Genomic DNA, 27451 nt, shown 5'->3' on the forward strand with positions numbered 1-27451 from the left:
CAGCAACGAGCGCTGATCAACGTCATCACGCGCTCCTTAGAATTTGGGGTGTGCGTGGTCGGCCAGGGCTTGGTTGTGGGCTCACTCCGGCCTGCGTCGATTGTTCGCGACGCCCAAGTAGGGGTCAAGATGTGGAAGCACAAGCTGGCGTGGAACCGTCACCAACCGGCATAGCTTGCGGTCGTATGTGATTGGCGGTTATGACGTAAACGTGGTTCGTCCAAGGTGCTTCGCTGAGGCTTGGCGTGCCGAGTTGCAGGGGTTGTTGCGGGTCCAGCCGTGCGCTGTTTCGGCTTGAGAACTTGGATTGCTCGGCTGTTCGGCAACTGCACATGTGCCGCCTTCATGCCAAACACCTGTTTGATGCGGGATTCAGGATAAGGATGCAAGTCTGCCATATCTCACAACAGTCCGGCCGTTTGGAAGCGAGTCAGTGCTCTGGTCAGAGTGCTGCTGCCGCCTGGTTTGGTTCCGGACAAAAACCCTCAAACACGCCCATGAGTTGCGCTGAGGGCGTGCATGAGTACCACGCAAGCAATTGGAACTCCATGTGGTCCGAGAGACTTTCTGTCCTGTGTGGGCAGCCTCAGCTGTGCCCTGCGTCAAGCTCCTCTGTTGCTATGTGCAACCTCTTCGAGGACTTGGCTCCAAGGCTATGATGCCTGTGGTTCGCCGTGAATGCCGAACAGAACAGCAGCCGGACATCAGAGGCTTTACGACTGCCACACGTCCTGCAGCAGAATGCTCCCTTTCTCTGCAGAGAGAGAATTGCTCACAGCCACGGCTGGTCCGAGGTGCAGCCAATGAAAAAGCAGCCGCGAATTTGTGGGCGTATGGCTCTCCGGGCCTCAACGGAGTTCGATGAAAGCGGGGTTTTGGCCTTTGGTCGACAGGAAGAGCGCGATCCGGTTGAGTAAGGTCGAGCTGAAGGGTCCGACTGCATAACCTTAACTGGCCGATACATCCGTCATAGCCGTCAGCCGTCGGCCATCCTACACTGGGTTCAAGAACGAGGTAAAGCGGTCTCTTAGTCTTTTCGGTCGAGCTCCTCGGCGTCCGACCGGTCCCTTGCTCTAGACTCCTCCGAGCTTTCGCCCGGCATCGACTCTCCAACAGCAGCGACGGGTGCCGCGCCCTCTGCCCCCTTCCTACCATCCTCCCCAATCATTCCCAGCTTATCCCCGTGTTTTGTATTCCAGAGCTCAACCAAACTCTCAAACCCCGAGGCGTCGTTGGCCTTACGGATGCCGCGGGCCTTCACAAAGTCGCGCTTGTCGCGGAGGGATGCCGCCAGATTGCTCTCGTCCTCGTCGGCCTGGCCAAAGCTCTCCCAATCGGCCAGGCCGTCCAAATCCAAGCCCTCGGGAACGGACCGGCGCAGCACCGCCTTGGCGACCGAGTCCGCTTGGAATATGTCGTCGTGCTGCGGCCAGTGGCCGTAAAGTATGGAAGAGCGGATGCGCGTCTTGTGCTTGTAGTCGAACTTTTCGGTGACTTTGACTAGGAATGTCCGGACCGATGTCGCTCCATTTGGCGGGTTTGTCGCGTTCGTTGTCAAGGGCTTGTTGTCGGCTGCGCTGAGGCTGCTACTAGTCTTGCCGCTTTGCTGCTGCGTGCGGTAGTCGAAAACGAAGGGGCTTTGCTCGATGAGCCTGCGGGCGGTTTGCGGAGTGTTGACGATGGAGATGAAATGAGAAGGGTCCTGCGGAACATGGTATGAGTGTGACATGTTGCGTGCATGGTAAAGTAGGGGACGGATTGAAGGTTTGAATGAAACAGGGACGAACCTTCAAGCGTTTGAAATATTCGACGTCGGCGTACTTCTTCAGCAGGTGAAGAATTGCTCGCCGCTCCGAGAGACTCGATGGTGCTGGCGACACCTTGACCAGAATTGTGCGCAATTTAGCAGACACCGAGGTATGAGACAGTGACGACATGGTTGTGAGCGAGTGTGTCGCGAGTGCTGTGGTTGGAGCGCACACAAAGCATGAGCTTAGTTCCGGCCCCTTGGCGTCCAGTGTCAAACCGAGTTTTGCTGAGATGTTGTGGGCTCGCTAAGCTTTCCATGTGGGACAGGTGGCACGGGTCGGGGTCCTTCTCTCCACATGTCCATCCAAAAGCCGACATCTAACACCGTGATAGTACTCGGAGCAGAGTTGCGCTCCTCTCATATTGCCGGTTCGTGTGATAATAATCAGTTTTGCGTCTTGCCTCGGCGCACTCCCTGTGAGGCTCAAACCATCGTTTAGTTTCTGAATGAAGAGACGTGTAGGTGGACTTTGGCGAGTCTTATCCTTGGCATCAAGAGCAAACGCCCATTCCGCCCGGAATCCGGACTCGGTAATTACCCCAGCAGGGAGCTGACAGCGATACACTACGGATATCAACCCCGACACGGAAAGGAGTGCTGAGTCAGAGAAAGGGGCTAACTGAAAGCCGAATCTCAAATTTGGTTTTCCTCGCGGCCTGAACAATTCAACTCTGGGATAAATCATCAGAGCGTGCCAACTGGGTCTGGACTCTGGTGCTACTTGGCAATGGTTCGACTTGCCTGCTCGCCTGTCAGGACACATGAGGGACGTGCAATGGCCGGGACTCGGAGCGCCAACACGGCATGTGGAGCAATACCAGACCGCCTGCCATTGGCCGCACGGATTGACCTGGCGTCCATGCGAGCAGCTGGCCCACCTAGCCCACAAAGGAGCCGACTGGATTCACCCCACCCTTTCCAAATTCCCAGTTCCCAAAGCGTCGGCACCAGCATCGCATCTGACTTTGACAAATCATGCGGGCGGCCGACAACCAAACCGTCGGGTGAGCGCCACGGTTGATGCCGGTCCCTCTTTGGTTTTTGCTCAGAGGTCTCTTCCCCAGATCGGCACTGCATGGCTTCATCAGTCTTCTATTCTCTAGCCACAGGCAGCGATGACCTTTGATTCGAAACGGAATTGGACCGCAGTTCTACACCTGAAAACTCATAGCGCTCTTCCTGGGCCACCCTGATCCCCGGGGTTCTCGCTCCGAGGACTCGGTTCGCCCGTCTGCAGGTTACACGCCCAATCACCGAATTTCGAGGGGCCATGGACCGCAAAGGGCACCACTTCGCAAGAACCTCGCATTTCACTCATCAAAAGTCTCGTCACAGCGAACGGTGTCTCTAGCGTGAGCGCGTAGCGCCGTTCTCCTCACCAAGACAACACCTTGCTCGACCGAGACTAGTTCGACGTTAGCCTGCGTCGTCTCGGCAAGGGGCCTTATTCTTCCTTCCCTTCTGTGCAACCTGGCGAGCTGCAATTCCACGAGGCACTTGCAGACAATCTTTTGCTTTTTATGCTCCATTCTGCCACTGCACACTATCGAGTATCGAAGACACGTCTGTCTCGGCGCAGTTGCCGTTGTCGGCGTCGGTTGTCACCCTCTCCTTCGGCACTTCGGCCGCCGGGAATTGAATGCACCCCGTCACTCACGCTACGCCTGACATTAGATCCTTCGCGTTCTCCATCTCAAGCAACTGTCGAATCTACCCTCACGCAAAGCACGCTGGTCTACCGTCCTTGCCGCCACGGCGCAAAGCGCATGAAGCACCGATGCCTCCGGGTTCGCGCCTGCTGTGCTTCCGATCACCATTTCCTGCTTCCTGTGCGACTGCGGCTCCCGCTGCCTCGCACATCCGCTGCCTTTCTGCGTCAGCCGGCTGCAGTCGGTCAGGCACGCTTATAGCTTGCCATGTATGCGCGCTCTGGCCCTGTGTCTGGGCCAGGCATCGCATGGGAAAGCAACAGCGATGGGATGCAAGCGCTTCCAGAAGGAAACGAAGAAAAAGCACAACCCGCGCCAATCCCGTCAAACGAGGAGTCCCAACAACAGCACGACCAGTACCAGCAACACCACCACCAGCAGCACCAACAACCACAACGCCAGCAGCGCCAACACCACCAACACCAATATCTCGGACAAGATGCAGATCCGATATCACAGCCTTACTCCGGACGACCAGCTAACACACCGTTACCTGAGGCGTCAGCCAAGCTGTCTCCGGAGCGGGCAGTGGAGAGACTGGCTCATAGGTTGAGCGAGCAGTACTTGCAATTGAGCTCGCCTTGTCACGACCAACTGCAGCATCAGCCAACGCCATCGTTACCGTCCTCGATACCCAGCCTGGTAACTTCCGAGTTGCGCGCCTTCCATCGTTGGGCCGAATCCGAGGTTCGCGGCCAACGGCAGCACCGCTTCTTGGACGCCAAATCCGATGACCATACCGTCCCATGGCTGCCGATTTCCCGCGGGGGTATTGGCGAGCCCATCGAGGTTGATGAGGCGTATCAAGAGAAGCTGGACGGCCGGCGGTTTTTGGATGTGAGACGGCCTCGACGGCAAACGAGCGGTCAGCTCGGAGGCTCTTCCAGCACACGCCCGGTTGACCGGCGCTTGGAGGCGATGATTGCCAGCGGGACCCAGTGCAACGTGCACAGCGAGCCTCGGCCGACACCAAATCCGTCAAAACCAACATCCAACATTGCAATCGTAGCTCAACCAGCCTTCATTGAGCCCGATCCCGACTGCGCCATGCCAACCCTGAAGGTGGAGGTCGACGACGCCAATGCGGGCGGCGTATTGGGACCTTTGGGCGATTTGGCCGACGAGGGTATCTCGCTGCGTTATGCGAGCGGCCCTGGAGGCGTCAGAAAGTACACGGTCGAGGGCTTTGCCCTGCGATACCGGCTATCAGCGGATGTCGCGCTGCGCTGCGCCAACGTTGTCCGCAGCCGACCGAGGATGCGTAGGAGACACAAGAAGGCGAACGAGAACACCGGGTCTCCGGCGGTCATGTCGGCCGTTTCTTCTCCCGCCATGTCGTCGGCAGAGTCGCCGTCTCTACCCCCTGCACGTCTGCCGCCGCAAAAATATCTTTGACTAAAGCATTTTGTGTTCACCTTCTTAATTTGGAACAGCACATAATACCCCGTGCTTGCTGTCCGGCTTGCACAGTGCAGGTTGTTGGCCTTCAGACCACATTGGGAGTTCATACGGAGTTCAAAACCGGGAAACAGCCTGCTTCGGGCGGTGCAAGGTTGCATATCTATGGAACATCTAGGAGTTTTGCGGTTTTGCATACACGGGGAATGTCTTCTTTTCTTGACTGGGAGGCGCCGGGCGGGATAGAACTGAACATGGCAAGCCATCACTGGCCGAGGGGTCATTTCACAAAGCCATTTATTATTTCTGGAGTTATGGCTTTTACACTTTCAAGAGTCGGGGACAAGCAGTACACTCTGCAACAATGTACAAAGCAGCATACGTGTTTTAAACAAGGGATATGCATCTCATCCATGATGGCAGGGCGCAGGACCCCCGTCGCTTTTCTGTTTGCTTGTGACTCACCACCGCAATCCGTCCCTGAATATACGTCTGTTTGCTTGTCAAGGGCCCGTGCAAGGGATAACTGGCGGCAAGCCAACCTCTATTTAGCATTGGTGAGCACTCAGCCTCGATCACTTACCCGTCGGTCATTTTCATCCTCACCTTGCGCCATCACATGATGTTACAGGATTAGTCCACGCGATCCACTGGTTGCTTGTTTCTCTCGAATGTTTGTCTACGTCTGTGCCAACACAGGGAGGATTCTCGGAGTGCCGGAGGAAGCAGGCTCTGAGGGGGGAGGGAAAAGGGTTTCCACACCTTTCCGAGTCCTGCATTCCAATCGCCTGGCCATCGCTCTGTGCTCAGCAACGGACTTGACTCGGCCAACCCCGCCAGGACGTCGAGCCCAACAAAGATGTCGGCGCGTTCTTTGTTCAGTCGGAGAGGGCAACAGATCACCGCCCCGTCAGTATTGGCACCCGGGTCATGTTGATCCGGGGCGTGTGTGGCCAGATGTGCAGGAGGGTGTTCGTGGCGAGTCTGGAATGCGAGATCTGGCCCCAGGCGACCCTCCCATTCCTCGGCGGGATCAGGGGTGCATGCATGGACGAGACCTCTGTCTACAAATGTCTTGGATAACCCCTCCTCTCGCCTCTGCGCACCACACCTTCTGTTGCCGTGGCATGCTGAATGGATTGTTGACTTTCGGCCCGCCCCCTTCACCTATCCCAACCACGCCCCCGGGCGACCATCATGGCACCTTGGAGCAACAAACAACAAACGACACGCACACCACACCATCATAGCATATCCCGACAGCGCGAGCTATCAGTTACAACCTACCATCACAACGACTTGTGGCCTACGAACAATGGCGAGTGTCCAGGGCATGCCTTTCACGCCCAGCGGGCTGCCCTCCTCGGCGAACAAAGAGAAGGGCGCCTTCTGCTTGGAGGCGGGGTCGTCCGACTTCTTTGATGAATACGTCGACCTGGACGAGTCAGACGCCGGGTCTGCCTCTGGAGGGGCTGGCGGCCTTGGCCGGTTCTACGGTGCTTCAAAATATTGCATGTCGCCACAGTTTTCATTTGTTGGCCAGATGCTGGCCTTCGATGGAGCTCAGGAAGCTGGAGCTCAAGGCCACTTGTTCTCGGCAGAGAACATCAACTGCAGTGGTCCCCCTTCCAACTCGGCAGCGAGACCCTCCCCACAGCGACCTCAACAAGCACACCCTCTCCACCGAACCACGTCCGACATGGCGGCCTTAAGCAATCCCAACATCGAGATCCACGGGCTGCCCTACCACAGCTTCAGCGAGGCGTGCGGCGGCGGCTCCATCTCAGATTCGGAGCTGGTCAAGCTTGAGGGCCTGACAATGCGGTCCCGCATCCACCTCCCGCAGCTGTCCGCGCCGGAGCCCGCGTCACCACTGCCCAAGTCTACGAGCCCTCGCAAGGCCGGCCGGCTGAAATCGGCCTGCAATAGGATCCGTGACGTGATGACGCTGCATGGGAAGGTGAAGCAGGCGCAGAACAAGTCGGGGCCGGATTCGCTCTCGGTCCCCGTCATGTCGACGGCCCAGATGGAACCTGCAAGGATGTCTGGCCGGCCCCGGCCACGAAACCTGCAAATCACCAAAGCCGAGTTGCCGTCGCCGCCGCTCACCAGCGGCTTGCCGCACGACACGCAACAACCAGGTGATGGCGGCGGTGCGGCCATCGTCAGCGGGTTGCTGGAAGCTCTTTACATGGCTGAGGGGCTCGCCCACGGCCAGTTTGTACGACTCGCGCAATTGAGCGGCGGCGCCATGCCACAGACGCCGGTGTCGACACCCCTTATGAACAGCTGGCAGCTGCCCATGTCGACGTCGGACGGAAAGACGCTCTGGGCAGCAAACCCTTACCTCCCTGGCGTCAATGGAGACATTGGGAATTCTATATGGGACTCCTCCATGTACCCGATGGACACCAACGTCCTCGGCCCGTACCACGCCGTCAACGGCTTCAACGCCTCCTACAATATGAGCACGCAGCTGCAGCACCAGCCGAGCTACGAGTACCCCTTGCCGCCGGGAGCTGCCGACACCAACGCCGGCTTCACCACCAACGGTCAGATGATCCATATGCCGCAGCCACAGGGTGTTTCGCCGGCCGTCTTGCACAGCGACACAACCTCCCACCGCCCAACCCGCGCAGACCACCACCGCCGCCCCAAACCCCGAGCGCCCTCCGCGGGCGCCCGGCATCTGCAGTACGGCCCGGGCCTATCCCCTCACAAAGGCCGTACGGCAAGCGGCAGCGGCAGCACCAACGCCAACCGCATTGCGTCCGTGTCTCCGTCGCCCAAGCCGGCGACGGGGGCAGCGGCGTCCCTCCACCGCCGCAGCGCGTCCCTGCAGACCCTCAATCAGCCGCCCTGCTGCCTCCCCACCGACGGCCCGGCCTCGTCCGCCGCAATCCGCAAACGCCGCAGCTGGACCGGCCGCCGCACCTCGTCCTCGTCCTCCTCCCTCCACCACCAGTACCGCACCTTCGCCGTGACCGCGGCGCGGGCCGCAAGCCCGGCTGCTGCTGCAGGTTCGCCCTCCCGCAGACGCACAGCAAGCACCATCACCACTACATCATCATCCTCACGCCCCGTGTCAGGCTGCTGCCTCCCCTCGTCCTCCTCCTCATCCTTTTTACACAACAACAACAGCAAACGACGGTCCTCTCAACACCATCACCATCCCACCGAAGAACAAGAACACGAAGAAGGAGAGGAAGCTTTCTCCTCCTGCGAAGCAAGTAAAGCCGACGACGACGGCTTCGTCAACTACACCGCGCGCGACAGCAAGGTCCTCATGACGGGCGTCGCGCCGAGCGGCAGCTCCAAGACCAAGGAGCGGCGGGAGAAGGCGGCGCGGTTGAGGGAGTTGGAGAAGGAGCGCGAGATTGAAGAGAGGGTGAAAGCGAGGATACTGCTTGAGAAGGCTTCTTCTTCTTCTATGGGCATGGATATGAGCGATGGAGCGGGGGGAACTTTCACTAGGCTTGGGTTTGGTACTAAGATGGAGACTGGCGGTGGGATGAATGTTGACTCGGGTGGTGTTGTGGGTACTAGTAGTATTGGTATGAGAGGGGGCGTGATGAGGGAAGGGCAGGAGGTTGGGGTTTAGAGGGTGTGCGTTCATTTTGTTGGGGTTTTTGGGTGTAGGTTTGATCCACCGTATTTGGTGTGTGTTTTCAATGTTCTCTGGGGAAAGGCTAGAAGGGCTGCTGTTTATGGGGTGTCTGGAACCTTTGGTTGGACTGTCCAATGGGGGTTTGTATTCTCTACCATATGTTTCAACAGCTGTATTGGTAACAAGGGGGGAAAGAGGACGTAATGATGCAGGATATGATATGTGAAATGAGGTTAAGATAGGCAGGGAACAAAACGAAAAAAACGAGAAACGAGGGGTTGGGTTGGGATTGGAGTTGAGGGCCGGACTCGTTGGTCAGTTGTTCTGAGTTGATTCTCTGTCTGTCATGAGTTAGTCACACTCTTATCCCTTCCCAACCTGGGTCAGATTATATTCTGCTATCACTTGTACTCGTTTAGTGAGCATCAAGACTTCAGTTCAAACGGCCTGAGTTACATGGCCCATGTGACATTGTCTCCGAGGGCATCAATCTCCTGCCCAGATAAAATTGGCACTGAAAAGCATCAAGTTCATATGGAAGGTTGTGTTGACACTGATACCAGTCCCAGAGTATATGTAAGAGGCCCACGTCGTCCAAGTCAACCGAGCTTCCTCCTGCCCCCGGGCAGTGGCCTAGCGGTATGAAGCAACCATGTTAGTATGAGCTCGCCAGCTCAACGTTCCGGATCGTGGTGTCTCTCTCGAGAGGGCGCGGGCTCGAACAGAGCCAAACAGTACTGGTTCCAGCTGATGTAGCAAAACCTTGTACTCTTCTCCATCTCCAACTCCCACACCTTATTCTCTGCCGACTGCCTGGCCGCCCGTTCGCTCCTCGTTCCTGGCAGAACACGACGCTCGGTTGACGTCCCTGCTCCTCAAAGACACACATTTTGAGGAAAAGCGCAAGTTTAATTCCTGAAATTGAGGACACTCCACCATCTACTCCGCAGACGGCCTCGATGGACTTGTCAGGTTCCAAAATATGCCAGTTCCGCCCCCAAAGCTCCGTCAAAACAGAACCTCAATCACAGTCCGTTATCTAACGCTGAAAGCAGCCAACAAACGCAACGGTAGACCATGGCTCAGTTGCCCGATACTCCCTCGGATCCATAGTTTTTTACTCGAAGGCGCAAGAATATCTTGATCCTTTACCTTACTATTGAGCTATTCCGGACCGCGAACTCCTTCAGTTCCCACTATACTCCCTATCACCTTCTACCCAATTTCGCGAACACGGACCAACACCAGAGCCAACACCATCACCGCCAAGCCGCCACATCAACCCCCCTTCCGCTTCCACCAAGCACATACGACCATAGGCGGTAGAAAATTCGGGATCCCGTCCGCTCTCCCCTCGACAAGCTACCGACCGCCGAACTAGTACTCAGGTCGGTGACGACTGGGGAATCCTCGGTGTTGTATGTTTTTTTCTCGCCCTCCTTTTCGTCTCCCCCCTTCCCCCCTTTTTCATTTCTGGCTCAGTTGCGTCTGTCTTTCCGCCTGTCCCAAAATTCTCCATGTAGGCCGTCAACAACAAGAAACAGCCTACCATGTGAGCACTCGCATCAGCCAGCATGCAAGCGACACTCACCCACACAGATAATTCCAAGTATTCAACTCGGCTGAATTAACTTTACTTTGATACACAAAACCAACCCAGCCCAACCAAAACCCACAGTCAGCCAGCCCGAACCGAAAAAAGAAAATAAAAAGAATTAAGAAAAAAAAGCCAGTCAAATCCACCTGGCTCCGCAGACAACCCCAAAGAACGCACGCTTCTCCCCGCGCTCCGCTATGCCCATTGCCAACGAAGCCCATCTTCACAGCCCAGCTGACGGATCCTCCTGCTAGGGGCACCACCCATATATACACCACGAAACTCATGTGTGACGAGGTATGTTCTGTATCTTCATCTCAAGGAACCAAAAACAAGAACGAACACAACCGAGTCCATAAAACGAATATAGAGGGTAGGTAAGAGAAGATAGAGTCCTTGACTTTGTACCGCTCCATCCCAGGACCGAGCTGCATCTACCCTGACGCCTTTTCATGCCTCCGGTAAAACGAGAGGAGAAAGTGGAAGCAAAAAGGCGTAGTGTTCCCACCACTGCGCGTGAAGTCGTCTGTATCCGACGACAATCCATTCCGTAGAAAAAAGGTTTGACGAGCACTTGTTTGTTTGTTTTGCCTGTTCAAGCGACTCCGCCTGCCACGAGAGCCAGAGATGGGCTGGTGTTTTCGTACCGACCGACCGAATATACAAAGACAAAAAACTCCGTGTCCCATTTATCATTATGTTTCAGATGCGGGCTCGATGACCCGGCATGGTTCATCGTGTGGTGGCATCCATGACTCAATCGTAGCCGGCGCCACGTTGCCAAGGGCTAAATAGAACGAGTCAGTGTCACGTGCTGTCACGAAGAAAGAGTGAGCTAGAGCATACCTAGCATTATTCTGCGCCCTGAATGACGCGCCATAATTGTTTGGCGCCCCAAACGGACTGGCAGGTCGCTGTTGTTGCGCACCAAACGGACTAGCCGGCCGGTCATTGTACCGTGGCGGACTGCGCGGGTTGTCGGCAGGGAACAGCGGCATGGCGGGGGACGCGGGCGTTCGCGGCCGGCTGCCGGCGTATCCCGTCGACATGGAAGACGGGGCAGCCGAGGGCACACCCAGCCGCTCAGTCTGGCGGCGCAGCGAGTCCGAGCTGATGGACTCGGCATCGTCGTCGAGATCCAGACCGCTCTTGGAACCGTACTTGTCGCCGCGGGCCGTGGCAGCGAGGGCGTCGAGTTCCGTCGTCGTCGTGAGGTGCGTTTGCGACTTCATGAACGAGGTCCTGTCGTCGGCCATGATCTGGTACCGGCCGTCGGGGTTCTCGCGGAAGAAGACAAAGACGGTGCTCAGAATGAGCATGATCAGCAGGATCAAGGCAAAGACGGCGTTGGCGATCCACAAGACGACGCCGACGACGCCTGTGACAAGGGGCGGCTGGTTGAAGACCTCGGTCATGATCATGAGGAAGATGGAGTTGACAAAGTTCATGGCGCAGATGGCGATGTTGAACGAGTTAGTCTTCTTGTCCATCCACGGGCGCAGCACGCTGGCGGCGATTAAGGCGGCAGCCTCCAGGATAAGGAAGCCGACGGCCTGGATGGTCCCCTTGCTTTGGGCGAAGGCCACGAACATGGCCTTGACCAGCGTATAGCTCAGCACAGGAACGATAAAGTAGTAGGCGGAGGCCCGGAACTGGACGTAAAGGAAGCCCCACTTGTTGAGGGCCTGGGGGTCGGAAAACAGGATGTAGGCAGGGTTGTGGTGCATGGTAACGGAACGGCGAGCAATCATGATGACCTTGAACGCCGCCCATCCGAGGGTCACAGTCATGCCAACTAGGAAGAAGACGGCCAGGACGACCTCGGCGGCCGAATCCTTCTGGGTGAACTCCCAGAGGCAGAGGATTGTCATCTGGGGAAAGCCGATAAGGGTCAGACGGAACAGGATGCCCTTCAAGACCGTGAGCCAGCCGTTCCGGAACTCGAGGAACCTGTCGTTGGGCATCCATCTGTTCTTGACAGCCACCTCGCAGAAGCCTTTGAAGGCGGCGACGGCGGCGCAAGTGAAGATGACCAGCAGGCAGAAGAAGACCAGCCCAGTCATGAACAGGTTGGTCGACTCGATACCCGCGCGGAACGCTACACGCTGGATGCCGAACACAATGTAGCTCCCCGAGCTCGTCTGGATGTTGGCGCGTTTGATCAAGTCCCGCTTCATAAGATCTGACAGGGGTTCCACGATGGTCCTGGGCATCATGGCAAGAGAGCGTTTCGCCAAGCTCATGGCGCGTTTCTCAACCTGAACCGAGACGGTCGTCAAAGAGTCGAAGATGTTGGACGGTGTGCCGCCAGTAGCGCGCTGATACCAGGTGAAGATGTCCTGCATGAACTCGAGGTGGATGATGCCCATGCTCCATTGGAAGTCCTGGGTCCAGGACATGACCACAGGAGGCAAGGGCACTCCGGTCAGTCCAATCATAGCTTGGGCTTGGAAGTAGCTAAAGAGCGAGAGGGCATTGGCGGCAACGTGGGCAGCGGCGTTCTGGTGGCCCAAGCCCGACACGATGGCCGAAGACACCAAGGCTAGGCCGGCAACGATGGCGGTGGCCCACTTGACACCGAGCAGATCGACCGTCTTGCCGTTGGAAATGTCGGCCTCGACGCACGCGACGCTCTTGCCGGCATCCTCGCCGTCGGTCCTGTTGATAAAGACTCTCACCTTGGCGTCGAGATCCGGGAAGGTGTAGGCAATCGAGGGAATCTGGCTGATGGCGTCTTTTCCGACGGCAAGATTGAAATTGAGGGGGATCTTGCCGGCCGTCATGGGGCACAGACCGGCGAGACCGGCGTCGCAGGGGTTCACTTCCTTTCTGATGATTTCGTAGCCGTACGCCCTAATGGAGACGTCGAAGACGACGCTGCCCTGCACTGACGAGACGGCAACAATGTCGACATTTGCTGTGTTATTGTTTGGTGTAAAAACAACCTTGAACAGACTGGCTGTGAAGCCCGAGTTTTCCTGGCAGGCGTTCAACGAGTTCGACTGGAGGATGGGCTCGGCGAGCGCTGGAGCGGCGAGGGCCGCAAGTAATGCCACAGCCGCGAGCGGCTTTGAAAATAACCATCGCATATTGACAAGAAGATCTAGGCGCCGGAGTCAAGGATCGGTGTGCCGTCCAGTCCTGGGCGGAAGTGAAGTCGGTAACTAATCGGCCAAACGGTTTGTCGAAAGCCGCGCTGTTCGGTCGGCCCGTCGCGATCCTGCGCCTCGAGCGAAAGAGTTACGGGAACGGGTAAACGAGGCGCTGCCGGTGTGCGTTGAATAGAAGCGGATGATGTCTGGTTAGTGGTAGAAAAGCGAATGTTGGGGTCGTTGTTGGGAGTCGTCGTTTCGAGTTGCGGCAGGGGAATGAAGCGAGTGAAGTCTGCCGACCGGAACCAGGTGCCCGTTCAATCTGCAGTTGTGAATATTTCAACTCGGGTTTGCAGGCGACAGAGAGGAAGAACCGGTCCCGCAAGCATGGAGTGCAGGTTTTGTGTTGAAGATGGGCAATCAGGTCGAAAGAGTTGAAGGAGTGGACGGCGGAAAGCCTCAGGTGTGTGTGGTTTGATCTCTCTTGTCAGGTGTCTGATGCCGGGGAAGCGCTGCGTAATGAGCGACAAAACCAGGGACACGGGGTTGGGGGCTGTCGACTGTCGAAAGTCTGGCAGGGGCGGCTGCCAAGTACCGCCAGTTAGTACAGGGCGGGAAATGAGATGAACCTGTTAAGGTGCACCCACTATGCACTGCAATTTCTCTACGAAAAGCAAGTACACCGTAAATGACAGGTATTGCACCCGCTCAAAAGATTAACATCTGCACTTGCTGATCCGAGTCCTGAGACAAGTGCCGAGGGGAGAGACGGGAAGCCCGTAAAACCACACACTCTCTGAGTCCGCTGACCTCGTCTTTTCATCGGAATACCAAGCTCTGGGCTGCCTGGCAACTTCAGTAGGATATCTTGGCTGCGAGAAACGGTAACCGCCAAGCGTGGAAAGTACGTGTTCAGTTGCTCCCTCTGTGTCCTCCGGCTGGCTGCGACACCTCCATTGTCCCTGAAGAACTGAAGCTCAGGGGCGGCGCCTATGCGTCCCCGTCTTCGGCCCTTGGGTGCAGCGCCGCCTGTTAGAGATCACCCCTACGCCTATTCTTGCCTCCCCAGCACTCGCACTTTTGAAATATCGTGTTGGACGTTTCGAAGATCGGGTACACAATGTTTTCGCTAAAGCCATCGAATCCAGCTCTCATTACACATCCAGCTCGATTACCGAACGCGCGTATCCTCCCTAGCATCAACCAAATACGGGGGCTCGGGGGCGATAAGTTCGGGCTGCACAGCCCCCTTCTGCTTTCCCCTTGTTGCAATGAGACCCTGTCCCAGCCGTCGTGTCGGGATCTGGGCGTCAGGGACAAAGGGTCCACGGCTTCCATCCGACTGGAATCTGCGCGACAGTGACAATTTTCCACCCACCCGAGCCAGTTTTCCTCAGTCAGGGCTGGAGAGAGCCAGATTCAATACTCCAACCATGTCGTGGGTTTCCAACCGCTTTGTTGTGTGAACAGTCCCTCTTCGATTCGGAGCGGGCTTCCGTGTTTCCTCTGCATTACCCAATCAAGACAGCATCGAACCTCCTCAACCAGGGCACAGGAGTGCCAAGATTTGTCCCGATTAACAGCTGCACAATCCCTTTAAGACTTGAACGACGTCAGTTTTCTCAGTCTCTGCACCAAAAAACTTGATTTTTTAACCCTTTTTGCCGTGGGGTTGGGCTGCCAGGTCAGATCTGTCTTGATCCGCCGTGGGCGCGAGTCGTCGCAGCTGATCGAATGGCTCTTGAGTCGCACTATGCGAAACCTCCCGTCGTTCCATAGGCCGCGCTTCGTTACATGGGATTCCGTTAACATACAGGACGTCCCGCGTGCCTAGGGTATGGTGAAGGAATGACACATGTCCTTTGCAGGAGCCAAGCCTGAGCTTCTTCCAACCTCCCAAGCCAAAAACAGAGGTTGCTTGGCCATGGCCTAAATGATCTTGTTTGCTGTCGACGTCATGGATCTTCTGTTGTTTCGGGTGTCGGCTGGTATATACACGTGGTAGATCTTCCGAGACACATTGCTGCATGTGCCAGGCCTCGCGACCTACCATAGTACTTAGTGATGTCATTCATTGACAATTACACTCACTTTAAATCACCAGCTTCGATGGGACAGTTGGCGCGAATGGGATATAGACAGTACCAACACCGCCGTAGAGTCCGGCCCAAAAGGGCTGAAAGAGAAGGGGGAAAACCTGCCGAAGTGACATTAGTGAACGAACCAAAGAGCGCAAAAATTCAGGTACAGGCCAGCATGGGAAAGACCAGCAATAGAATGCAGCTCAGCCAATCTCACGCACAGTACAATAACATGAGCAGCAACCGAAAGGCACACCAGCCCACCGCAAGGTCACACAGCCCACACTGTGTTAATTGATCCTTCTGCGGGCGACCGTCTATACTTTCTCAATGCCGCACACAGTTGTGGTGTCAATTGTTAGCTCAGCAACCGGGTGACAAAACAAGCTGTACTCACAATCGAAGCATTCCCCACACCCAACAAACCTGACATTCGCATCCAACACCAAGATACACCTAAAAAGCCAAGGTCATAGGCACCATTTCGTTTCTTGAGAAGCGGAATATTCCTCACTTCAAGTCGCGCGTCTTCAGGCATTTTGGTGTTAGCCAGCGGCAAGGTTGGGAAATCGTCCGCCAGCAGCGCAACCAACGTAACCTGCAAGATGAGCCTGATCATCCCGACCTTGAAGAAACACACGGCCGGAAACGGATTCTTATACCCGACGACCTATATACGATGGAGAAGCCGATCTGGGAATACGGCTTCGAGGCTCGAGTTCTTTCCTGGTAATCGCTAGCCTACGAAGCAGGCGTTGCAACTGACGTTTGCTGACGAACGATTCAACGGGCACTTGGCACGCTCGGTTACCGTAAATGTATAGCGTGCCGGAAGGGATGGGTCTCGCAAGCCACTGCTAAAAAGCGTCTCAAGGCTGCAACTATAGCTCTTCGGGAACGCCCAACTCCTCAGCATTGGCACGATATCCGGTGGTCCGACGAGGTACATTTTTCTCTTGGACCTAAGGGCCGGGCTGTGATCATTCGGAAGCCTGGTGAGCGGCACTGCCCAGATTGCATTCAAGAAGCTCGGGAGCCGGAACCAAAGTATCTTAAACGACTTCACGCCTGGGCAGCGATCGTGTGGGATTTCAAGTCAGAACTCTACTTCTACGAGGTCCCAGGGAACACGAACGGGAAGATGTCGATGTAAGTATATCGGGACGAGATCCTTAAGAAGGTTGTTGGTTCCCGGCTTGCGCTTGGCGATCAGTTTGTTCTAAAGGAAGACAGCGACTCTGGACATGGTACGGGCAAGAAGAACATCGTCCGAGACTGGAAGCAACACAACGGTTTGAGATACTTATTCAACACACATGGATCCCCAGACCTCTCTCCAATTGAGAATGCGTGGAACGCCGTCAAGCAGTATATAGCTAAGTTCCCGACGTGGACTGAAGAGGAGCTTCAGAGCCCAGCGATCGAAGCGTGAAATGTGCTATCCTAAGAGTCAATTGCTCAGGTAGCTAGCTGTCCTTGATGTGTGAATGGTTTCATGTCAGTTCTTCTCAACCGATGAGGCAACGCGTGGCCTAGTCATGCAGAGCAAGAACCTTCCCACACACACTCCAGGTACCCCATAGCACATAAAACTCTCAATCCAGCTACCCCGTAGCACATATAACTCTCGTTTGAAGTGCGCTTCAAGCTGTGCGCCTGTTTGTAAGCAGTTAGCACACTGCCTTCTCCAGCGAAGACAGTTGGACCTGGACGCCAAACAACAAAATGACAGTGGCCAGAAGGCTTTGCTATACCAGCAAGATATCCGCCAAATTCAGGACGCCTTGCAAATGCCCAGGAGCGCACCCCGCCTAATGTTACTCAAAGCCACCTAACCTCGGCCTCCTCCCACGGCTTCGTCGCCCTCGAGTAGTCATACCCGACCTTGTACCCGCTCAGCAGCTCCTCCTCATCGACGCCGCAATGGCTCTGCCCGTCGCGGCCTTGGAACCATCCCAAGCCGTACGTCTTGCCGCGCTCCTCCAGCCATCCGACCATCTCAGCACTGCTGAGCTTAGCCGTGCCGACAAACCCGTACAGCATCTTGCTCTGGTGGATGTACGCCAGGACGCTAGCAATCGTGTTGGGCTGCCGCGGCAGAAACACGCGCCCACGCCGGACAAACACCCACCCGGCCACGACGCCCATGTACAGCAGGATGGCGACGGCCAGGGCCAGCGACACCCAGAAGCTCGGCACCGTCTCCATGCCGCCGACCTGCAGCGCTCCTCTGGCGTGGGTTGTCTCCCCATTCCGACCATTCCCATCACCACCACCCACCCCCTCTACGGCGACGAAGTTGATTGATCATTATGATTACCCCTCCCCGCCAAGCCCAAACCGTCAATAAAACCCCTCCCCTCCACCGTCACAAGACTAGTGACCAACACAGTCAAAACCTCAACCACCACCGTCCCCATCCCGACCCAAAACACAACCCAGTGCCGGTTCACCAACCCCTTGACGGCCACCCACCCAAACGGCATAGCCGTATAATCCAGACACAGCGTCCCGGCTGGCGCGTGTCGCCTTGAGAGGATGTAATACGGCTCCATGAGCCGGACATCCGTCTCCAGCGCGGCCAACGAGAGTTTGATGACGACGGCGAGGGCCGTGACAAGCCAGGGGGCGCGGTCGGTGAGGGCGGTAGCGCCCGGGGTGAACAGGATTATGAACAAGAGGGCGGTGAAGAGGAGGATGAGAGCCAAGAAGGGGACGGCGCCGAGGGGGCGGAGCATGAGCGGATGAGGGTTAGCTGAGAGGTGGTTCTTGGTGTACCGCTGGTCGTCGCCAGCAAGGCTGGGTGGATGGAGGGAGGAGGAGGAAGTGCTGGTAGTGGTGGAGTCATCTGGCGCGAGCGCCGAGTTGCGCAGGACATAGCGGCGGTGGGACAGCTTGGCGTGAATGTCCTGGTGACTAGCCACGTCCATGTCTTTGAAGTCCATGAGGATGCGGCTGACGGTGGCCATGGAGGCGAGCCCCGCGATGCCCTTGACGTCGGCGAGCAGGCCGGAGCGGCGGGTTTGTAGAAGGTAAAAGAGGATGCCGCCCAGGACGGCAATGGTGGTGAAGGTGACGGTCAGCAAGCGGGACCAGATGTGATGAACGAGAATATGCTTCTCGATGCTAGGGATTCGCAGGCGGGCATTGCGCTCGGGGGCGAGTACGAGGGAGGCGGCGCCGAGTGTGGGGGCAAGGGTGTTGGCAAGCAGGCTGGCGACCGACGACACGGCGACGGCATAGTGCCGGTATCGAAGGGCCCGAATTGGGCGGAAGAGGTTGAACTGGGTAAGGTAGTCGACGTTGAGCGACTCGGCGGCAAGAGCGCCGCCCTCCTTGGAGAGCTGGTAAAAGGGTTCAAGGCGCATGACCTCAAAATTGGTGATTTGCCAGAGCACACCGTAACAGACGGTAACGATCATGGGCAGGAACTTGACGGCAAAATACTCGGCAGTTGGTATCTGGGATGGCGAGTGGAAGCTGACCAGCGGGATGTGGGTGGACGATTGGTAAAGCCCCTCAACGCCAGCTCCGAGTCCGAGGGACAGGATGACCAGCAAAAGGAGGTACGGCCATGTCATGGAGAAGGGCCTCCAGTTGGGCTGCGAATAGAAGACAGTAGCCGTGGCCGTCCTGGTCGGGAAGGTCGTCTGCCCCATGACGAACGGAGCTGGCTCCTCTTGCTTGTGACCCGAGACCAGGCTGATATCAACTTCGGAGTGCGATGGGACTTCCTCCATGACCACCTCAATCACCTCGCCGCGCTTGTTGGCCTCCTTCTGGCCCAGCTACTTGACCGTCTCTACTCGGCTCACAGGTCTCCCAGCCCGCGAGAACCTTCGACTGCTAGGCCGCTCGGCCACTAAGCTCGTTGCCAGCAGAGCTGACTCGGTCAGCGTCGTGTCGGTCTTAATGCCGTGGCCCAGACCGCCCGTCAGCTTCCCGTGAGCCTCCTGCTGCTGTTGCGCACTGATGAAGGCCTCGTCGGCTTGAGTTATCGGTCCAAGGGCACTGGTCAAATCGAAAAAGACTTGATCTGAGGCTACACGAATGCTTGACTTCTCGTTCTCGCCGGCTATTGGAGCAGCGGACTTGACCAGGCCCAGGTCGACGCCGTCCTCCTCGGGAATAACTTCGTGGCGCCTGTGGGCATAGTACCGGCCTTGATCGTGAAGCACCGACGCGTCGGTCGAAGATATTGGCGAATAACCAATACTGGAGTGGCCAGTCAAGGTTGTCCAGCCGGCTGTCGGACTGGCATAAACATAGCCTTCATTTTCTATACCGTGAATGAGGCCAAAACTAACGGCATGGGTCGTCTGGAGGGAGCTGAGACCTGGCCGGGTTTGAATTGGAGGTTCTGTCGCGACACCGTCAAAGCTGCCGAGGTCCGCCAAGTCAGACACGGTCGATATCCTGCTGAAGGCGCTGAACCCGGTAGCCGAGCGGAGCGGCGGCCGTGGTTGAGAAGGGTAGTGGTCCATTTCGAGTGCTATAAAATGGTCTCACTGACTTCTTTGTGAGGATGAAACACGAGACGGCGAGACAGCAGTTGAACAGCCGACTCCAAAGGAGCAACACTTGGGAGAAATCAGAACGCGATCAAGACCCAAGAGAAGAACAATCTCGGCTCTTTGGTGAGAACGAGCCGCCCAGCCCACATGGGGAAGTCTACCACACTCTGGGGCCCTTAACTCAGCGAGGGGTACAGTAGGTCCTGCAAGAGTGCGGCTGAGGATGGATGGCATGGTTAGGGGTAAGGGCAGACGATGTCTCTGCATGGTCGCAACTTTAAACAGCAGAGGCATTTAGCGAATAGCCGCCAAAAGGGCTGAAGAGAGGGTCTCGGCTTCGCTCTTGGCGCCATGAGCCGGCGCCGAGCGCATGAGACGATGCCCCTTCTGCCGCACTGCTTAGAATGCAGCCTCCTTTGTTCCATCGTCTGTCCCTCTCGGTCGCTCCGACCAGGCACGATCCAGACGCTCGAGGCCACGGCTGCCCAACGCAGGCCAAGAGGCAAGGCCACGATATCGCCGGCCACCAGTCCTCAGACGTGACTGGAACCACTGGATGGGAACAGCCGGCGTCTCAGCAGCCGAGCCCGGCATGGTGTGTAGCCGAGCCTGGCCTGGCCATGTCGTCTGGGCCAAGCTGCACCGAGAGCGCCATCTACTCCCTGAGCCCTGCCCGGTGTGAGAGTGTGGCGAAGCATGGGTTTGATCCAACGTGAAATGCACAGGAAACGCTCGCTTCCTACTCGAATGATTGGAGGTGATATACCGTCGGGAGAAGAGCCAGGCCTCCGATGAAACGACAGACATATTCGACACGAGAAGTCGTAACAAGAGGCACAAAAATGGGATTTCGCCTAAGAATAGGCGGCCTAGAGCATTTCGGGCTTAGTAGCCTCGCTCCGGCGCTTCCCCGCCGATCTTCCCGCCAAGCCGAGCTCATGCTCGACAGCCTCTTGTCGTTTCTGGGGCCACGAATTGCATGGTTGCAAGACTGGATGACGCGATGCTCGATTTCGCAAACCCAGATGCCCAATACCAACGAGTTTTCTCATTGTAGAGAACCCTCGCGAAACTCGGTGGAAATGCGCGTCTGGCCCGTGATTGCAGATCCCATGTTGTCTTTCCCGACTTGGACGAGGCGGCCAATCAGAGAGAGACACAACTGGCATATGATGTCATGGGCAGCTGTGTGTGGCCGTCGCTGGCCTTGAGCTCCCCAAAGTCTGCAAAAGGCAGTCATTGTGATAATTATACAATCCGACTGATATTCGGCCCGCCCTCTTGGTTCTTGCGTTGCATTGCTATCTGCCACAATTCGGTCCAGACCCTCCATCACAGCCCTTAAAGCAAACTGCACGCTCGGCTATCTTGACTTTAGTACTTGGGTTTTACCCCTGACTGCCCGATATGGACAGCAAGGAACTGATTAACGAACACAAGCACATCAAAGTAAGTTTGTTGAATTGGCATTGGCAGGAGAGTGCTGAGTGCTGACACCAGGCGCTTCCTCCAGCAAGGCTTTGTCCTTGCAACCCTCATCTCCACCGTTGCCGGCACCTTCATCACCAGCCTCAATCTCTATGATCGCCTCATCGAGCAGCGCAAGCAAAAGAAGCGGGACAAGGGCCAGAATAAGAGGATCAAAGAGCTCGAAGAGCGCTTAAACGAGGCAGAGGCCGAGAAGAAACGATTGAGAGAGGGAAGCAGTGGCGGGAAGGACAGCCATGACGGTCCTGACAACTTCAGAAACTCTCTTCAGCAGAGCAGCAACGCGGTCCAGCAAGAATATGAGCGTTATTTTGCCAATCTGGGATCCAAGTTTGCCCAAGGAGACTGTACATTAGATCCCCGTCTACACTTCCCTCCAAACAACCCCCCCCCCCTCCCCATGGGGGCCAATATCTGAGAAGCAGACGAGCTGACAACCCATTAGTGGTAGCGCAAACCCAACTCCAAAGCCAAATCATTCTCCTCCAAGGCAGCGTCATCAAGCTGCTCGAGGAGGCGCTCCTGACGGGCACGATCCCCGACATCAACAGGCTCTACAACACGTCCGAGTTCGCGCGAGAGGGCAGCCTCCGCGCCCTGCGAGACCAGTATCAACGCCTGCTGGAATCCTCCGCTCCTGTCCCGCAGCAGCGATTGCGGCCTGGACGACCTACGGGCCCCGTGAGGCGCATCTCATCCACCCCTTCGCTCCGCGATTATTACTCCTCTACAGCTGCCGACTCGGCGATTTGGACCGGGCAACGCCAACTGGGACCGGCAGCACCACGCAAAACACTCGCATCATACGACCGGCCGCCGCCACCTTCTGACCCGCTGTTCTGCCGCCTTGCCCAGGATGTCCAGCGCACCGACAGGCCGCTGGACAGCTGTCTTACTACCACCGACCGTTCACCGTCGTCAATGTGCACCACGTGCGGTGCTGCAATTGGGCTAGATGTATGGCGTGTAGAGAAAGAAGTCGCGGTGAGAGGGCGGGAGTCAGACGACGAGTCCGAGGTCATTGTGGTGCGGACGTACCTGCTGACGCGGCGCTTCCTCTTCAAGTGCCACCGGGAAGGGTCCGAGTATGCGTGCTATCTGTGTTTCCGCAACCGCGACAGGGACACGGTGTGCAGGTCGGAGGAGGGCCTCGTGAGCCACGTCACGAGCAAGCACAGCACGGCCGAGTACGAGGCGGACAGAGACATCAGGGACCTCAGTCGGGCTCTCCCGTATCGGTAGTTGTGGGTGAACATAAGGTACGCAAGCAGTTGAGGGAAGTGGAGATAGGAGATGTGGCACATGTTGAACGTTTGTTTGCTTGTTGAACGTACTTCGGTTATGTAGACTTCAGATACGATACCATGCATAGGAAGCGTGGAGTTTGGCGATCATGACTTGGGTGCTGATGTGGATATGATGGTATATATGAGAGATTACAAAACTTTAGAGTAGAATGAAAACAACATCTGACGCCGGCACATCATGCATTTTGCTCCTTTCTTCGCCCATCAGAAACCTAAACCAAGCCCAGCTTATCCAACCGTTGTTACTCAGGGTAGGTTGACCACACCTTGTCAACGCACCAACAAACTCCTACCATCGTCTTTAAACCTCCACAGTCACTTTGTCATGCGCATGATCCTTCTCCGCCTCGGCCCGGGTCTTGAGCAATGCGTCCTTCATGTTGCCCTTCTGGCTCATAAACGTGGCCTCCACCTTATGGGTCACGGCCTCGCGGATGCTATCCTCGCTGCGGCTCATCCACACCGGCCAGCCCGAGTGAGACAGGGGCCACAGCACACGGTTCTCATTGCTCTCCATCCATTGGCTGCTGGGCTGCTTCTTCTTGCTCGCAATTACGTCCATCTCGGCAGCAATCTGGGCGCAGTAGCCCTCCAGAGGCAGATCGTTGACGTCCTGGCCGAAGGGATTCTCAATCTCGCGGCCGATGAACAAGATACCGAGAATAATGTAGGCGGCCACGACCGTCGCGGGGATCGTAATCCACTGCTCCTTGCCGATGGTACCCAGCAGCTGGAAGGGCAGGACCAGGATGTAGACCCAGGTGATCTGGGCGATGGCGATCGAGTAGGCGATGGGCAGCGGCGTGTTGAGCACGCGCTCGGTGCCGACCAGCACGTCGTTGAGTACGGCGATGTTGTTGTACGCCGTCGTCTGGTGCATGGCGACGGGGAGCCGGCCGGAGAGGGCGAGCTCGTCGGTGTATTGCGCCAGGTACGAGAGGATCTCCAGTGGGAGGTTGCCGAGCGGGCGGCCGGCCTTCTTCATGGCCTTGCGCGGGTTGCTCTCGGCGAAGGACACGCCCAGGTACTCGCCCACGCTCTTAAAGAAACCGTGGCGCTTGAAGGTGCGCTGGGCGTTTTCGTGATCCTCGTTGGTCGCCGCCTGGGCAAAGGTGTTGAGGTGGGACACGAGGCTCGAGATGTCGTCGTAGCAGGTGTAAGGCTCGAACCGGAGTCGGTGCTTGAGCGCGACCGAGAAGGCCACGATGAGGTTCAAGGCAGTAAGCTTCTCCAGCACATCCTTCTTCTTGAACTCCTCCTTTTGGTCCTCAGGAATGTCCTTCGGCTCGGTGGCGTGCACCCAGAAGACGCGTCCGAGATTTTGACTCGCAAGGATCAGCTGTGCCCAATACCGACGACCCTCGGCGTACCGCTCGTATGCCGTGGAGCTCCGGAACGAAAGACCCAAACCGACGACGAAACCGAGGACAGTAAGCAAGACACTGCCAATGCTGACTGAGGTAGGAGGTCACGGTTAGCTTGAGCAAGACAGAGCAACTCCGGGGTATGAACATACTGGGCGTGACCAGGATGTGGATGGCTGTAATCCACGTCGACCAGAGCCCAACGGCGAGCAGTGGCAAGATCAGCTTGGGCAGGATGCTGCCATGCATCTGCAGGAATATGGGCCATTTCGAGTGCTTCTGGATGTCGCGAGGACCGGTCTGGAGAGGGTCAGCGAGGGCCCCAAGTGGAATCCAGGTCGAGGAGTCGGGAACGGACGAAATAGTCATCAATGTCAAGGGAGGTGTTCTTGCGGCTGAAAGGGTTTGGCGTAAAGAGCCGGGGAGATGTCAAGGACGCGATCTCCTCCATGACAGGGCTTCTCGGGGGGCCGTTCAGTGTCTTCGGAGGAACGTTCTCGGAGGGTTGCGCGGGGCCGTGTGCGGCACTCGAGGCGGCCGGTGCTGATGGCGCCGATGGCGCTCCTGCGGCACCGTCGTCGGCCATGTTGTTGTCCTAGGATTTCGGAGACGAGAGAGGTAGCACTGATGGTCCGTATTTGCTGCGAGGGCTGTTGGTTGTGCCAGGTGGAAGAAGGTCGAAAGGAGTGACAGGAGGGCGAAAAGAGAAGGAAAAAAGTCGAGAGGGAAACCAGGACAATCAAAGAAATTTACCTAGGCTGAAAGATCGCCAGATGGTCAACCTGAAAAGGGAAGAAAGAAAAAAGAAGAATTGTTGTCAGCTGTGTGAGGCTTTCACCCAGCGACAGCGCCATCCCCTGCCAAGAAAAAAGGGACGCGTTCAAAAGGGAGATTCCCAGGGGTAGGGTGCTGTGAACGCCGCGCTTGACTCTTGGCATCTCTCTGAAACCAGCCCCGTCCCACAAGAATTGTGGCGATTGGTGCAGTTCTGTGGTTTGCCTGTCAGACCGCCCAAATGTCTCACAACTTTGATGGCGCTAGGGCCGGGGTCAGCAAAATCTGGGGGATGAGTTTGTCCCAGAAGAGCTGAAACATGCAGCTGCCCATGGCAGCGATTGGCGTACTGTGGTACACACTGCATCTCCACGAAACAACTGGCGGACTCTCCGCCTTTGGAATCCTGCAAGCCATCGTGGACCAGACAGCTGCGAGGGTCAGCGAGGAATCTGCGCGGCAGATTACCAATTTGATCGCTCACGGCAACGTCGCGGCATTGCCCGCCGGACCCGCGCCAGTCCCAACATGGTAGGGAGCCCAAGCTGAACTCCACCAGACCCCTGCTCTGCTGATCCTGTCGGTTCGTATTCTTGTGGGGTCGGGCGCGTGCCGCGCTGCCATTCGCAGTCAATCTCATGTCAGCGCATCCAAAAGAAAACCGAAAAGAGACTCAGCGATGCGACTGTTTATTCTGAGGTACAGGGTAATTCGTTCGTTTTCCAGCACTTGAGCGTTGAGATATCCCACCAAAATAAGCCACATTTCTCGAACATCCAACCTCCTCAAAACAAGTGTACAAGTACCAAGGAGACCCGATATATACGGCGAACTAAGCTTCCTAGTGAACCTGGAAGCAATGTCATAGGTATCTCTTTGCTGCAGGATGGCTCTGCATCTTCCCTCGACAGGGTACACCAGTCTGTTTGTGGGATACTGGCTGGATCAGGCTGAGCGAACAATCAAGCAGTAGTGGATGATGGCGTATGATTGAAGAAGACGATGGCTGTGGGTTACACAACAGTATCGACGAGATGTGACGTGTCGGTGCGTGGGCTTGTTGAAGACTGAGGCGTTTGTGACCACTCTGCCCCCCGTCTTGCACATACCATCGAGATCTGAGCGAAAATACCAGGTATTCTCACCATCACTACTGGCGGGAGGATCCTCAGATCATCAAGGATTCCAACGTTCCCAAGTCAATCTCTGCGACGTCCGCAACGAACGCCGACGGTTCTAGGCCCACTATCAGGTCCGCCTCGCCGGCATCATCGACGTGCAACTCCTCGGGAACGCCTCCCGCGCCCCGTGACGAGACCTACGTCCGGGGGCTCAAGACGTGCGTCGAGAGGGACCTGGTGGGGGTGAAGTGTCATGGACCTGTACCGCTGGCTCAGGTACCAAGGCTCTGATGGCCCACCGTCGTCTTCTCCCGCCGACCCGCTGGACGCCAAGGCGGGTTCAGTTACTGCGCCAACGGACGTCACGCACCTGCCTGCCCTGCGTGAGCTCTACGCCACGCACATTGATGGCCACTGACCCGGGGATGCAGAGGTGGTGGAGGAGGAGGTACCCGTCGCGTGGCGGAGGCATGCAGTCCTGCGTACGAGCCGCAGTCCGAGTCCAAGAAGTTGGGGCCGTTATGGTCGGTGCTGGGCAAGAATGTGTTGACGCTGGATCAATGGCTTGAGATGTGGGAAGACGACAGGATGGATGCTATGCAAGAGGAGATGCCGGAATACGACGACTGTGATGACTGGTATGATGATGACCGGGTGAACTCCAAAGATGCCGCCTTTGGAGATGAATGGGACAGCTACTGGGAGACGTGAACTTGGGTGATCTCTTTATTGGACAGACAGCGTATCAGAGTTCAATATCAGCCATTGTCGGATCTTCCCAGGTGTCGTCGTCGTCGGCACGGTATCGACAGCCCGAGGTATAATGGGTACCGTACTCAACGGAGAACTTGTTCGTGGCGATTGACCTCGAGTTTCCGAAATTGCCGGCCGGCTGCCCTTGAAAGCCAGTGGTTTCCAGAACCCTCTGGAGCATTGGGACGGTCTTGTCCCTGAACCATGTAAATGAGCGCTATTGCCTCTTGCACAGCTGCTCATGATGCTAGAACGGCAGCTATCAAGGCCTTTTCTACGTTCCTATGCCACCAAAGTAAGATTTGGAGGGCCGGTAAACTATTGAGGCGACTCACGGAGGCTTCCATTCCACCCTCATTTCCATTAGCATTCACCGAACCAGAGTCCCGGTATGGGCCAATGGTTGCAAATTTAAAGTATGGAGTGTCATGATCTCCTTCCTCCACGAGTTCGAAGACGACAGTGAGCAATAAGAGCTTTTTGGATGGCTGCGAGGAACAACTGGTTGGCTAACTGATCCACCAAGGCGGCATCGTAGTAACTCTTCCTTTCTCATCATCTTCCTCTTTCTCCTTTTCCTCCTTTCCCCCTTTTTCTTTCCTTTTTGTTTTAAACTCTCTTTTATTCTCCAATTCCTTTCCTTTACTCCTCCTCCCCTTCCCTTCCTTCTTTCCTCTTCCCTTCTACTTCTCCTTTCCTTTTTCTTTCTTCCGTTCTTTCTGTTTCTTTTCCTCTTTTCCTTCCTTTTCCCTTCGACATTTCCTGTTGCTCCCGCGAACGAACGTGATCGAATGAAAGTAAGCACAGAAGTTCACATCTGCTTGCAACATCCACTG

The 27451-nt window shown here is 56.5% G+C and overlaps 12 protein-coding genes across 12 annotated transcripts; 5 read left to right on the forward strand and 7 right to left on the reverse strand.

Moving 5' to 3' along the window:
• Positions 1-1027: 1027 nt before the first annotated feature.
• N657DRAFT_636078 (uncharacterized protein) lies at positions 1028-1937 on the reverse strand (the record flags this gene model as incomplete). Its single annotated transcript, XM_062791395.1, has 2 exons — positions 1028-1702; positions 1788-1937. The coding sequence occupies 2 exons, from the start codon at positions 1935-1937 to the stop codon at positions 1028-1030; spliced, it is 825 nt and encodes a 274-aa protein (XP_062644797.1).
• N657DRAFT_133632 (uncharacterized protein) lies at positions 1892-2774 on the reverse strand. The gene has a single exon (XM_062785883.1). It carries the CDS (start codon positions 2571-2573, stop codon positions 2055-2057), a length of 519 nt encoding a protein of 172 aa, XP_062644798.1. The 5' UTR covers positions 2574-2774; the 3' UTR covers positions 1892-2054.
• A 1015-nt stretch (positions 2775-3789) lies between these two features.
• On the forward strand, positions 3790-4914 carry N657DRAFT_578504 (uncharacterized protein; the record flags this gene model as incomplete). The annotated part of the gene is made up of 1 exon (XM_062789322.1): positions 3790-4914. The coding sequence occupies one exon, from the start codon at positions 3790-3792 to the stop codon at positions 4912-4914; it is 1125 nt and encodes a 374-aa protein (XP_062644799.1).
• A 1318-nt stretch (positions 4915-6232) lies between these two features.
• N657DRAFT_555731 (uncharacterized protein) lies at positions 6233-7918 on the forward strand (the record flags this gene model as incomplete). Its single annotated transcript, XM_062787936.1, has 2 exons — positions 6233-6877; positions 7007-7918. Coding segments are annotated over 2 exons (1557 nt in total), but the record flags the coding sequence as incomplete, so codon positions are not given.
• Positions 7919-9707: 1789 nt separating this feature from the next.
• On the reverse strand, positions 9708-10642 carry N657DRAFT_133912 (uncharacterized protein). Its single transcript, XM_062785885.1, has 2 exons — positions 10116-10642; positions 9708-10069 (listed from the first exon to the last, which is right to left on the reverse strand). Exons 1-2 carry the CDS (start codon positions 10406-10408, stop codon positions 10003-10005), a joined length of 360 nt encoding a protein of 119 aa, XP_062644801.1. The 5' UTR covers positions 10409-10642; the 3' UTR covers positions 9708-10002.
• A 235-nt stretch (positions 10643-10877) lies between these two features.
• N657DRAFT_658057 (TRP-domain-containing protein) lies at positions 10878-13210 on the reverse strand (the record flags this gene model as incomplete). Its single annotated transcript, XM_062794854.1, has 2 exons — positions 10878-10908; positions 10968-13210. 2 exons carry the CDS (start codon positions 13208-13210, stop codon positions 10878-10880), a joined length of 2274 nt encoding a protein of 757 aa, XP_062644802.1.
• A 2414-nt stretch (positions 13211-15624) lies between these two features.
• On the forward strand, positions 15625-16726 carry N657DRAFT_658058 (uncharacterized protein; the record flags this gene model as incomplete). Its single annotated transcript, XM_062794855.1, has 4 exons — positions 15625-15651; positions 15764-16012; positions 16130-16443; positions 16528-16726. The coding sequence occupies 4 exons, from the start codon at positions 15625-15627 to the stop codon at positions 16724-16726; spliced, it is 789 nt and encodes a 262-aa protein (XP_062644803.1).
• A 389-nt stretch (positions 16727-17115) lies between these two features.
• N657DRAFT_636082 (uncharacterized protein) lies at positions 17116-19778 on the reverse strand (the record flags this gene model as incomplete). Its single annotated transcript, XM_062791396.1, has 3 exons — positions 17116-17524; positions 17770-19082; positions 19158-19778. The coding sequence occupies 3 exons, from the start codon at positions 19776-19778 to the stop codon at positions 17116-17118; spliced, it is 2343 nt and encodes a 780-aa protein (XP_062644804.1).
• Positions 19779-21117: 1339 nt separating this feature from the next.
• N657DRAFT_134009 (uncharacterized protein) lies at positions 21118-22660 on the forward strand. Its single transcript, XM_062785888.1, has 3 exons — positions 21118-21257; positions 21322-21643; positions 21742-22660. Exons 1-3 carry the CDS (start codon positions 21216-21218, stop codon positions 22536-22538), a joined length of 1161 nt encoding a protein of 386 aa, XP_062644805.1. The 5' UTR covers positions 21118-21215; the 3' UTR covers positions 22539-22660.
• N657DRAFT_133940 (UPF0187-domain-containing protein) lies at positions 22660-24606 on the reverse strand. The gene is made up of 2 exons (XM_062785886.1): positions 24120-24606; positions 22660-24058 (listed from the first exon to the last, which is right to left on the reverse strand). The coding sequence occupies exons 1-2, from the start codon at positions 24334-24336 to the stop codon at positions 22905-22907; spliced, it is 1371 nt and encodes a 456-aa protein (XP_062644806.1). The 5' UTR covers positions 24337-24606; the 3' UTR covers positions 22660-22904.
• Positions 24590-25533, reverse strand: N657DRAFT_133952 (uncharacterized protein). The gene has a single exon (XM_062785887.1). It carries the CDS (start codon positions 25379-25381, stop codon positions 24848-24850), a length of 534 nt encoding a protein of 177 aa, XP_062644807.1. The 5' UTR covers positions 25382-25533; the 3' UTR covers positions 24590-24847.
• On the forward strand, positions 25393-26573 carry N657DRAFT_673807 (uncharacterized protein; the record flags this gene model as incomplete). Its single annotated transcript, XM_062795710.1, has 4 exons — positions 25393-25710; positions 25877-26080; positions 26139-26245; positions 26296-26573. The coding sequence occupies exons 1-4, from the start codon at positions 25628-25630 to the stop codon at positions 26571-26573; spliced, it is 672 nt and encodes a 223-aa protein (XP_062644808.1). The 5' UTR covers positions 25393-25627.
• Between the last annotated feature and the right edge of the window lie 878 nt (positions 26574-27451).

Source organism: Parathielavia appendiculata (assembly GCF_033297405.1).
Source record: "Parathielavia appendiculata strain CBS 731.68 unplaced genomic scaffold N657scaffold_13, whole genome shotgun sequence".
NCBI lineage: Eukaryota > Fungi > Ascomycota > Sordariomycetes > Sordariales > Chaetomiaceae > Parathielavia > Parathielavia appendiculata.

What these genes read in the sequence shown, in the direction of transcription:
- N657DRAFT_133912 (XM_062785885.1), bottom strand. Translation starts at nt 10,408, where the DNA reads ATGAGTTTCGTGGTGTATATATGGGTGGTGCCCCTAGCAGGAGGATCC. An exon ending in ACTTGGAATTATCTGTGTGG is followed by an intron (nt 10,070 to 10,115) that starts GTGAGTGTCGCT and finishes CTCACATGGTAG; the next exon opens with GCTGTTTCTTGTTGTTGACG.
- N657DRAFT_133952 (XM_062785887.1), bottom strand. Translation starts at nt 25,381, where the DNA reads ATGAGATTGACTGCGAATGGCAGCGCGGCACGCGCCCGACCCCACAAG.
- N657DRAFT_133632 (XM_062785883.1), bottom strand. Translation starts at nt 2,573, where the DNA reads ATGTGTCCTGACAGGCGAGCAGGCAAGTCGAACCATTGCCAAGTAGCA.
- N657DRAFT_134009 (XM_062785888.1), top strand. Translation starts at nt 21,216, where the DNA reads ATGGACAGCAAGGAACTGATTAACGAACACAAGCACATCAAA. An exon ending in ACGAACACAAGCACATCAAA is followed by an intron (nt 21,258 to 21,321) that starts GTAAGTTTGTTG and finishes CGCTTCCTCCAG; the next exon opens with CAAGGCTTTGTCCTTGCAAC. An exon ending in CAAGTTTGCCCAAGGAGACT is followed by an intron (nt 21,644 to 21,741) that starts GTACATTAGATC and finishes ACAACCCATTAG; the next exon opens with TGGTAGCGCAAACCCAACTC.
- N657DRAFT_133940 (XM_062785886.1), bottom strand. Translation starts at nt 24,336, where the DNA reads ATGACTATTTCGTCCGTTCCCGACTCCTCGACCTGGATTCCACTTGGG. An exon ending in CCACATCCTGGTCACGCCCA is followed by an intron (nt 24,059 to 24,119) that starts GTATGTTCATAC and finishes CTCCTACCTCAG; the next exon opens with TCAGCATTGGCAGTGTCTTG.